Raw genomic sequence first — 12,578 nt, 5'->3', positions numbered from 1 at the left:
TTTTCAGATCTGGTTATGCCTGGCTAAGCTGGCTTGCGTTTAATGAGTTATTTCTGGTGGTATACTTTGCTTATGGTCGTTACGGGTGAAATCCTCGTAAACCGCGTGCGCTACGGCCCTACGGGTGCGGGTGGAAAGGCTAAAAATACGGGTGAGATTGTCTCAAGTGCACGGGTGAAGGTTTACCACGTGCACGGGTGATTTTTGCTTGGCCACGGGTGGTTTTTGCCCAATTTTCCATACCGGACCAAACTAGCTACTAGGAAACCTACCGACCAACGACTGGAAAACCTACCGACCAACGAGTGGCATGTGGATTTTCAACGACCAGATGACCCCTGAGATACTATTACAATTACTCTAATGCCACACTATGAAACCTGGCAGGCTGGCCCATTTGCAAACTAGCTATGACACTTTCCTCAAGTTTGTCATTTGCATATGTAACTACAAGTCTACAAGCATAGTGGCAAACCAGAGATTTTTTAGAATTAGTTCATTTTTAACATCCTCATTTACTCAATATTTGAACCAATTTCTTATGTATGATAATGCTGGTATCCATGATACTTTACTGGTCTACTTGGAGGATTCAAAATTGAACTTGAGTGAGAGTCTAAAAAACTCTCTGCTTTGCCACTATGCTAGAAGAGTTCTACTGCTACAACAATGCACCAAAACCTGGAGTTTTTTTACCAAAAAATATAAATGATTATACCACCCGGTCTCAGATACCCCAAGAGCTGGGGTAACAAAGACCATCACTTTTTTTGAAATTACATAAAGACTATGAGAGGCAGGAGCCAGCATTTACCAGCAACTTATGGTGAGTGAAGCTAGAATACCTATACCCCTGTATTTTGTATGTTTCAATTCAAGTTTAATTTAGCTAGTAAAAAAATTGCATCATTTATAAAAAAGTGGTCTAAGTTACCCCATTTTATGGTAGTAATGTCACATGTTTTAGTAGTAATACTAATAGAAGAATTTCAATGACTATTCACCTGGGCATTATGAGGCTTCAAGCTGACTAAACTCATGTCCATTGATGATGGATCCAGAAAGTACAGAAGTTTGCAAAGCGTTGCCCCATCACGGAAAAAAGAACCAAAGTCAGCTATGCCACAGCTTTGACTGTTGAGCTTATGATCTTCACGGATGAAGCCAATTCTGTAGAGCCATCTACCACATTCTTGCCACTGATGGTGAGGGTTTTCTTTTCCACTCATTCTGTGACGATCCATTCTCACCAAATATCTATCTTAATCCTAAAGTTCTAAACTCGGGGTTCTTGGCAAACGCCCTTAAAATCCTACATAACATCTGCGGGAGCGGGAAGCGGGATCTCTTCTTCTTCTTTTCGGGGTGTCTACACTGGGTAGACTTAAAGCCACAGGTCGACCTCGAGGACGGCCGTTGGGCCTGAGAGCCTGTATTGTGTTTAAATTCTTCTTCCGGCAAGCTGCGGAGTATCCATTAGCATAAGATTGAAGAGGAGGGGACTCAGCACAGCACCTTGAGGCACCCCCGCCAGCATGGGAAGTGCCTCTGACAGCACCCCATTCACTCTAACACGGGCAGTTCGGGAATTCAGGTAAGCATGAAGCCATCGTGACAGGGCTCCACCTATTCCAGCTCGTGCCAGCTTATAGAGAAGTCCATCAATCCATATTTTGTCAAACGCCCCCTGCAGATCTATATAAACAACCAAACACACTTCAGATGCTGCTTGTGCAGTACGTATCTGACTCTCTAGTCTAATGAGAACATCCATAGTGCTCTTCTGTCGACGAAATCCACATTGACTTGATGACAGGAGTTTCTTGCGATCCACTATGTACTCAAGACGAGGTACTAGGTGTCTAAACAAGGGATGAAAAAGAGATAACAAGCAAGACGATTGTATTCAAAAGGTCAATAGAACAGAGACAATATTACGCCAGCACCAGGTGGCTGGCACACAATTTATTTAAAATTGTAAACGGATGTTTTACTATTGAAATAAGTTTCACTTGATCTAGCAAGTCCTAGCTATATTATTTATTAGCTTGATTACAACCGTTTTTATTTACAAGTTTTTTTCAACAAATTTAACAAATCTGCGCGTTTTGTGACTATACTCGGAATAAATAATACTGATCAATTTACTGTATCAATATTTGGTACGAAAACACACCATTAGATTCCTGAGAAAAATTTCTCTAGATAGATTTTTTTCCAACGTCACAAGTAAATATTTTGCCAGCTTGCATTAATATAGCAGGACATAAATTGGCTTCTATCATGCTCGGTAACGCAGCATACTCAATGACTTATTCATATAAATACCCGGAAGTAACGTAACATTCCTATATAAGTAACAACGAGCGAAAATTTGAATGAAGTACGATTCATGGAGTTTACCTAGTCTCATAAATTTCCAGTCGACCAAATCAGAGTTATACGGGCACAAGGGGGCAAATGAAGTTGCTTCTACATACGATCTGCCAGAACTTGAGGGGACGCAGTATAGACCCCTACATAGCCCTTGCCCACAATTCAATATCTATTCCCTTCCGCTCGTAATCACGCTAGAGGGCATATTAGCCTGTGTGATTAAGTGCCTAAAGCCATAGGTGTCATTTCCTTTCCTGGATATGAATCAATCAGCCAGATGACATCAAGCCACCGAAGCAACAGCCGTGGGCAAATAGCCAAACTGTTGCGTGCTTGTATTAAACACAGCCTGGCGTATTCGCGGATTTTGAAAATAAGCGCCCGACATAACAGCGCCGTTACGTCACAGCCACTGCATCATGGCGCTCTACTCCACAGGCTAAAGCGCAAACCGCCGTCCCTATAACGCCTTGCCCCGGCTCTCCCCCTTCGCAGCCAGCAGAAGGCTTTTCTCGTTGCCCGATCAGTAATGCGTCTGGGCGATGGAGGGACCTAACCTAACCTGGCGCACAACTGATCAGCAATTGAAGAAAGCCTTATGGCTGTGAAGGGGGAGAGCCTGGGCATGGCGTTATAGGGACGGCAGTTTGCGCTTCTGCCCGTGGAGTGCGGCGGGATTACGCCAGTCCTGCTAATAGCAGAGCAGGTTTACGGTGATCCGGCGTGGTCTCACTGGTCTGCGGCCCGTAAGGCTTACGGCGTGTGTAAGAAGTGATAGTATGGGGTGAAATTTTGTGGAGTAGGACCTGTTGACAATTGACTATTTGATTCAGCAGGCTGTGGAGTGAGGTAGATGTTGCTTAAAGTTGATGTGGGGAGATGACTCAGATACGTACAGCTTCTTGGGTGTGAGCTGAGTTTAGTTATTGCATTATAGGGTAGGCGTTGGCGCCAGGGCTTGTTTACGAGCTAAATTTGTGGTGCAGGGCTGCGCTCCCGAGTCGAGCGTGTGCTCTATGTATGCCGATGACACAAAAATTTATAATACAGATAAGGATGCATTAAATAATGTGCAATTGCAAGATGATCTTGACAGTTTAGTTAACTGGGCTCATACATGGCAGCTGCGTTTTAATGCAGACAAGTGTAAAGTAATTCACTTCGGGAAGAACAATGAACAGCAAGACTACAGTATGAGAAGACATGGGTGCAACGAGAGAATGATTGAAAAATCCAGTGGAAAAATATTTGGGATTTTATGTCGCCAAGGAGCTGAAATTTTCTAAGCATATTGAAAGGCAAGTTAATAAATCCAACAAACTTCTTGGACTGATCAGAAGCACTTTCGAGTTCTTAGATGCAGAAGCGATGAAGCAGTCGTTTGTTACTGTCGTGCGCCCAAACCTAGATTTTGAGAACGCCATGTGGTCACTAAAACTTGAAAAGGACAACAATTTTGTGGAGAGTGTTCAAACACGTGCAACAAGGATAATTCCAGGCTTGAAAAGCAAGTCATATGAAGAAAGATTATGAAGCTTCCAAGCCTCAGTCATCGACGTCTGCGTGGGGACCTCATTGAAGCATACAAGTATAGGTACTCATGGTTTATACCTGGTCCCCGAAGGATTACTAGAATTTGAAACAAGAACCAACACCAGGGTAAAAAAACAGCGTTGCAACTCACTCACGAGACAAAATTTCTTCTCGCATCGAATCACCGACATGTGGAACAGCCTCCCCGATTACATTGTTGACGCTCTGAGTACAAAGGCTTTCAAGAACAGACTAGACAAAGCTATGGAGAAATATATGTTCAGACTTGAAATGCCTAGCACCATGTAGAACTCGGTGGAAGTATAGTAGATATTTCAAACTATCGACAGTTCGGAAAAGATCCGGTCGAAGGACGTGTTTTTATATCTCCTGTGGACAAGTCACGAAACGTACAAGAATCGGCGACAGACCATATCAGGCTTATTCTTCAGCGCCGACTTCACAATGTTATGCTATGAAAACGATGAACAGTGACAGTTTTTTTTCACAAGCTCGAGTAGACTCCTGCATACTCGAAACGTACTCAAGGTAACCATGAAGATGAAACATTTAATCCAAACGGAAATTTTTTGCACTGGTGAACAGTTCTATTTTCTATAAAGCGTGGGCAAACGGAAGGCGTAATTGACTGTACAATGAATTGATGATATTTTAAGGATTATTTGTACTAAGGTTTGAGGTAAATACGAAAAAAATAAAAAACGAAACTGTATGTTTCAATGGCTTCTGAGCAAGTAGATGACGAATAAATGATGTCCTGAAGAGGTCTCAAAATGCATCAAATGAAAGAGATGCTCATATAGGTACGAAGATAGTAATTGGCAATGATGCACTGGTGGAACTTCTGTGCAAGAATAAATGCCATAAAGTGATTACTAATGAAATTAAGGAAGATACCTGACAAATGTGTGATTTGAGAGTAGGAAGTTGATTAGTTAAGGGGCCACAAGTTTACTAGCGCTTCAGCTAGCTATCTTACACCGGAAGTCAAGATGAACATCACCTAAGAGGTGGTAGGTCTCAATTATTAGAAGTTTCTCAAATCAAAAATGATTCATCGCCTCATGGGCAGAAGGTCTCAGTTGTTCAAAACGCTGAAGCTGGCGCAGAAGAAGCAGCGTTAGCATCTCAAAGAGACGAAGTGATAAGAAGGGACAGGTGAAAAGCAACAGAAATGGAGACACCCCAACAAGAGGTCGCTTACACGGGACGTCGGCCGCCCGCACGAGAGAGACAGAGAAGGGAAATGTAAGGAACCCTACCTACATAATAACTTAACCCCACAACTGAGACCTACAGTCAGACACCGTGAGTTCAACGGTGGGGCGCTCAGGAACAATCCCCCTGGGAGCACGAAATCCCATGGGACTTCTGACGAGCACAGACACGCGTCAGAAGTAGGTACCCCTTTTTGTCGAGTATATGGAGGCTGTCGAGATTAGAAGCTGCCGAGTCCAGAAATTTTATATGACGAGTAACGAGCCAAAAATAACCAAAACAACAGCATTTAAGAAACCTGCTCAATCACATATCAAAATCAGAAAAGCGAAATATCGATGATATAGTACAGAACATAAAGCATTTGGCTTCAAAATGGACCTCTATAACAACAATTGATCTCATCCCATCATCTTGCTTTTCATTCCAGCAGCGCTAATTCAGTCGAGCCATTGAATGAGCGTGGACGCTTACATTTGGGCGAAGTAAATAGAAACAACCCATTTTTTTAATGTGGTTATGAGCTGCGTGTGAGTTATCAGTAACAGCATCTGCTTGAAACTTACATCATTAAAGCAAACTTAAAAAGGTTAAAAAAACGTAGTCAAATGCTTCCAAACGGAGATATTGGGAATGAAATTCTAATACTTAAGAGTCATACACTGATACCTCTGACAATACGTTTAGAAAAATGTGCGATCCGGTGCGTTGACTTACAGAATGACACGTTTTTAACATCAACAAATTGGTCACATCAATCTCAGCACGGGTTCATGTAGTAATAGGGTTTAGTACTAATATTTACAAGTTCAACATAAACTGATTTCTAAACACATGTCAGGTGATGAAAGAAAACAGCAGCACAGATACGTTCATATCTGAATAATTTATAAGATAAGTGACCATGAAACTACTATTGATGATAAAGATAAGACAATATTTGATGCTAGACAGATTATGGTTCATTTTACTTAGCCTTTTTCTTAGTCTTGTCTGCATGCCTGTCAAAGAATCGTTTCCTTCCTTTACCCCTAAGTTCTCTCAATCGTTCCATTTCTTCATTAAAGTCTTGATGCTCATCACGGAACAAGCCATAATTTCTTAAAAGTCCAATGAGCTCATCTGTCTCTGGGTGACGAATGTAATCATAATAATGAACAATGCCAGGGTCAAGATCAATAGGTTTAGCAGCAAAGCGCTTAAGTGTTTCCATGCTGTTGTTGTCTGTGCGCCGGATGACTTCAGTGAAGAGCTGCCCTCTGAGCTGGTTCATGCGCTTGCCGTAACTTGAAGTGCTTTTTGCCAAGCGGCTGTAGTTGTAGAATCCAGAAGCCACAGGCAGCCGAGACGACATTTTGATAACGATTAGATCCTGAAAAAATGCAATAAATTAATCATATGGAACATAGTCAAAATTTTATAATAGTTACTTGCGTTGTGCATACGATAATAATGTGCATACGTCTGGCGCGCCCAATGCGTTGTGCAAACGATAATAATGTGCATACCTCTGGTGCGCCCAATGTGCATACGTCTGGCGCGCCCATTGTGCATACGTCTGGCGCGCCCAATGCGTTGTGCGTACGATAATAATGTGCATACGTCTGGCGCGCCCAATGCGTTGTGCATACGATAATAATGTGCATACATCTGGCGCGCCCAATGTGCATACGTCTGGCGCGCCCAATGCGTTGTGCATACGATAACAATGTGCATACATCTGGCGCGCCCAATGTGCATACGTCTGGCGCGCCCAATGCGATCTATTGCATTCTAACGCGCTGTAACGCGATCTATTGCGTTCTAAAGCAATCTAATGTAACCCAATGCAATCTAATGCGTTTTAATTCAATCAAATGCAATTGATTCAATTGACCCTAATTAGGGTCAATTGATTAATTGACTTTATACAATTTAATGCGTTCTAGTGCATTCTAATGAAATCTAAAGCAATCAACTAGAAGCTTGATGCATTCTAATACGTTCTAATAAAGTTATTAAATTTTACTGAATTAGGTTGGCTTGAATTGTGCTGGAATGATTTGATTTGGGTTGAATTGAATTAAGTTGAATCAAATTATGTTGCATAGAATTGGGTTAGGTTGAATTGAGTTGGTATGGTTGAATTGAGTTGGTATGGTTGAATTGAGCTGGTATGGTTGAATTGAGTTGGTATGGTTGGGTTGAATTGAGTTGGGTGTGGCTGAATTGGGTTGAATCAGGTTGGAATGAGTTGAATTGGTTTTGGTTGAATATGGTGGAATCAAGTTTAATTTTGGTTGAATTGAGTTAGGTGGGGTCAGGGTTGGCAATGATTAAATCAAACTGATTAACCCTTTACCGCCCGAATTTCTTCGACAAAAATCGTAAATTTCACTTTTCCGGTTTTTAGTCTCACCTTAAAGCTGACATTCTGACCTATCCAACGGTACCAAGATCATATCTGTACGTTGATTTATGCCTTGACGACAGTTCGCGAAAGGGTTAGGGGTGGGGGAGTACTTTCACATTTAATATAGGCGAAAATTACTGGCCGGGCACATAAATAGACGACCTGAAGATGCTGATCTTTAGTACCCGGCTGCTGTCATGTGGGATGGTGCTCATGCAGTCGTTCCCACCATCTTTGACTGAATTTCAGCACCAGTAACGTATAGTCTTGTATCCAAGCCACCTTGAATGCCTATTTCGAGGCGCTCGGGACTTTGCCGCGCTCTACTGAACATTCACACTTATTGTCACTGCAAACCTATCTCCTCCTAGAGTTTTTAAGCTACAGCAATGAGAGATATACCGTTCAATTAAAAAATAAAAGATCCAGAGATTGGTCGTAGCTTTTTTTTCAATTTCATTATAGTTTTGAAAATATTTGGAAAAAAGGGGGGAGGGAAATTTGAAAGGGGTGAGGGGAGAAATCAAAATTTTTTGAAAAATGCCCACCCCACCCACAAAAATTGAAATTTCGAAAAACAGCAATGACCAATTGATAGATATGGTCCTTAAGCATCAAATGATATGCGTCTCGATGTTGTAGCTTGAAAATCCTGGGAGGAGATAGATTTCTACAGTACTACCCCTATTTGGCGGTTTTTTAAGAATTTCACATTTTCTTTCATTTTTTTGAAAAATTCACATAAACAAAAAAGTTTTAGATTTATCTTTTACATATATGTACCAAGTTTCAAAGTGATCTGTTTGTAAATAACTGAAATAAAATTTCCACAATAAATTGGAAATTGCCATTGGAAATTGGAAATTTTATTTCAGTTATTTACAGACAGATCACTTTGAAACTTGGTACACATATGTAAAAAATAAATCTAAGACTTTTCTGTTTGTGTGAATTTTTTGAAAAAATGAAAGAAAACGTGGTTATTAGAAAACCGATGGTTTTTTTAAAGGTGACTTGAAAGTCCGATTTGGTGGTAAAGGGTTAAATCCAGGGTTGGCAATGATTAAATCATGTGATTAAATCACTTGATTTTTTTATAAAAAAATCATGCTTTTTTTGATTTTTTCATATATTTAAATATATTGAGTGGCAGTCTTTAATTAATATTGAGGTATTGTTATTCATTGTTTAGTATATATGTACTATGAATGACAAATTGGTATATAAACTTGTTGCCTTTAGTGTGTATTAGGTTCCAATAAATTGTATGTTTTTGGTACAGAGGCATCAAGTGTTGCAATACATTGTACATAGCTAGCAGCTTAGCTAATTCTTATAAGGCTATAAGTAGTCTCTAACTATTTGACTATTTGTCATATATTGATTACAATATACAATTTAAATGTGCTAGCTAGCTTATACAGGGTGGGGCAGAACTGATTGAACAGTTTTGAGGCAAAATAAAAGAGTAATGGAGGTACATAAAGAAGAAAGTTTATTTTCCTCAAGATTAGCATAACATACCATTTAAAATACTTATGTTTTGAAGACAATATCAGGAAGATGGGGTTAGTTAGCTGCATCACACTGTTTGAGTTGATCTTGGAAGTTTCCTACAGCACGTTCACACATATGGCAAGGTATGGCCATAACCTCTGCAATAATCCGTTCCCTTGGCTGTGGTAGGGTGTGAGGGTGACTTCTGAACTTCTCTTTTAGATGTCCCCAAAGAAAGAAATTGCAAATGCTCAAATCAGATGACCTCGCAGGCCACTGTAAATCACCCCTCAGAGTCTGGGAACATGCGTTTCAAAACATTGAGTGACATTCGGGCTGTGTGAGCTGTAGCCCCATCCTGCTGAACCACACGTCTCCCAATGCTTCATTTTCAACAATGTTTTCCATCCTGTGCTGCAAGAAATTTGCAACATAGCAGCATAGTGATCGGAATTCACTGTTGTGGTTACTCCCTACCCTGAGAACGACTCCAACAGTGTGTTGCTGCTAACGGCCCCCATCTTCCAGATATTGTTTTCAGAACATAAGTATTCTAAATGGTATGTTATGCTAACCTCAAGGAAAATAAACTTTCTTCTTTATGTACCTCCATTACTCTTTTATTTTACCTCAAAACTGCTCAATCAGTTCTCCCCCACCCTGTATATTGAGAGGTTGAGATTGTTTTGACCTTTTAGGCAATTAGAAAGATTTCCCACCCTAATACAAGTATTCTAATTAAAATATTTAATTTCAATCTTTAAATATGTGAATTTAAAACTAGAAACAAAACAATTACCATTATAAGACTATATATAAAATAATTAAATGCAGTGAATGGATGTAAAATACTTGAATTGTGCACATGTTTATTTCAAACAGTACCTATTAGATTTTCTCATAACTCAAGTCTCGTTTCAAGTTGTATGAGGTTTGTTTGGTTATCGTCCAGTTTGTTTAGTATTGGTTTATTGGTCTGAATTAAATGGGAACAGTGCAGTCAGTCACTACTAGTCAGTGTGTATAGAGGGTAGAGTCTGGGTAGATTTATAGGACGTAAAACTAGTAGATCTATTGATAGTGCTGTGCACTGTGCTATCAGCTACCTATCTGTTATGTGACTTCAAAGTTCAATGTTTAGAAGATCTGCATTCCTGAAGTGTTTTTGTATATTGAAGCCAGTTAAATGGTCACTATTTAGCTCATTACCTTGCTCCATACAAACTTTACAAAGCTAATGAATAGACTTACCAATAATTGTTTACCCAAAAATCCCTAAGTGGTAAACACCACCTTGGCCTGTTGGCCATTATTGAAGGCAATAAGTGCCCTTTTTAGCCATCCATTATGATCCATATACTGTTATTGTTAGTAGTAATTGCAACATAAAAAATAACACTTCAAAAAGACAAATAAGTTGAAAAAATCAAATAAATCAAAAAATTCTTGAAAAAATAAAAATAAATCATTTATTTTTGATTTTTTTTTATTTTTTTAAAAAAATCAAAAAAATCACTAACCCTGGTTAAATCACTTGATTTGTTTATAAAAAATCTTGATTTTTTATATATTTAAATATACTGAGTGACAGTCTTCAATTTATTTTGAGGTATTGTTATTCATGGTTTAGTATAAATGTACTATGACAAATTTGAATATAAACCTGTTGCCTTTAGTCTTAGTGTGTATTACATTCCAATGAATTGTATGTTTTCAGTACAGAGGCATCAAGTGTTGCAATACATTGTACATAACTAGCAGCTTAGCTACTAATTCTTTTAAGGCTATAAGTAGTCTTTGACTAACTATTTCACTATTTGTTACATACTAATCCATTATACAATTTACATGTATTAGCTAGATTATATAAGAAGGGTTGGTTGAGATTGTATTGACCTTTTAGGCATTTAGAAAGATTCTAATGAGTATTCTAGATGAGTATTCTAATTAAAATATTTAATTTTAACCTTTAAATATGTGAATTTATAACTAGAAACAAAACAATTACAGTAATAAAACTATAGATAAAATAGTTGAATGGAAATAGTGAATGGATATAAAATGTTTGAATTGTGTACATGTTTATTTCAAACAATGTTAGCTTTTCTCATAACATAAGTCTTGTTTCAAGTTGTCTGAGGTTTGTTTGGTTATCATTCAGTTTATGTTTAGTTTACTATTGGTTAGGTAATTGGTCTGAATCAAATGAGAACAGTGCAGTCAGTCACTCAGTCACTAGGTAGTAGTCAGTGTGTTTAGAGGGTAGAGTCTGGTAGATTTATAGGACATACAACTAGTATCATCAACCGGGGCTACTCGGGACGATTTCGAACATTTCTCATTCATAACTTCTTACCATGAAACATTTCATAAACAAGTTTAGGCTCATTTCAAAGCTCTTTGCAAGGGCTATCACATGGCTTCTGCAAAAAATTCCATATGCTATTCGTAAGGTGCCAGAAGCAAAAAAAGTGTCCTGAGTAGCCCCGTCAAACGGGGCAACTCGGGACACTTGGAATAAAACTTCATTTTTAAAACATTTTTTAAAACATTTTTAAAAACCTTTTAAAACATTACTAACAGTACTCTGAAGTCCTCCTTTTTCATTGTAGATGATGTAGAGGTAGAATAAATGACATTTTCTTTGATTTTACTTGTTTTTCCTTTATTGATACGATATTACCATATACATTAATTACCATATTATTGATGCGATATTACCGTATCCATGAACATGCCATTGAGCATTTACAACAACCTTGTCCACTGCAAGCTTCATATCAGCAGCATTATAGCATTTTTTCTGTATCTGTAAGCTTACAGGAAGGCTTGTAATTTCACACCATTTTAATTGGGTTAAGTGAATTTACTATAAAAAAAGATTGTGAAAAACATACCTGAAACAGAAAGGAATGTTTTAGTGACAACCATCATATGTTTTGGAGAAATAAATCATAGTTTAGGTCAATTACTTTTCATTCTATGATGCCTGATGCACAATTCTATATACAACATTCTATGCACAATTTTGTGATGACCGATGATGCACTAATTTTTTGATAAGTGAAATTTTTTTTGCTGAGCGAGGTAAATGTAATCAATATTCTTTGTTTTTAATCAATTTTTTTTAGGGGGTGTCCTGAGTAGCCCCGCCGTGTGGAAATGGCTGCCATTTTTTTTTTGGATTGAGGTATGTAAATTCTGCAAATAAAGTTTTAATGCTGACACTTGTCTGCCACTTTTTTCTAAGCAAAATTTTTTAGTATGGCAAATATTTTTTTTCACTACAGACCTTAGCAGAAGTAACTTTTCAAAATATCATTTTTCACAATTTTTTTCAGGAATTTTTCAAAGCTAGTAAATGTAGTATTTTTGACTTCCTTTATACCACATAGATAGGAAAAATGTTTATGTTTACGCCACTATATTTAGCTTTGCAATATTCCAATTAGTTTTGCTACTAAAACAGTTTTACACCAAGTCGGAGGACTGTCCCGAGTTACCCCGCCTGTCCCGAGTAGCCCCGGTTGACGGTAGATCT

At 38.5% G+C, this 12,578-nt stretch overlaps 1 protein-coding gene across 1 annotated transcript; it reads right to left on the bottom strand.

Moving 5' to 3' along the window:
• Positions 1–6,115: 6,115 nt before the first annotated feature.
• LOC108665671 (28S ribosomal protein S33, mitochondrial) lies at positions 6,116–6,502 on the bottom strand. The gene has a single exon (XM_018152446.2). The coding sequence runs from the start codon at positions 6,500–6,502 to the stop codon at positions 6,116–6,118; it is 387 nt and encodes a 128-aa protein (XP_018007935.1).
• Between the last annotated feature and the right edge of the window lie 6,076 nt (positions 6,503–12,578).

Source organism: Hyalella azteca, unplaced genomic scaffold, assembly GCF_000764305.2.
Source record: "Hyalella azteca isolate HAZT.00-mixed unplaced genomic scaffold, Hazt_2.0.2 contig13497, whole genome shotgun sequence".
NCBI classification, from domain to species: Eukaryota; Metazoa; Arthropoda; class Malacostraca; order Amphipoda; family Hyalellidae; genus Hyalella; species Hyalella azteca.
This window is presented reverse-complemented; position numbering and strand designations above follow the sequence as displayed.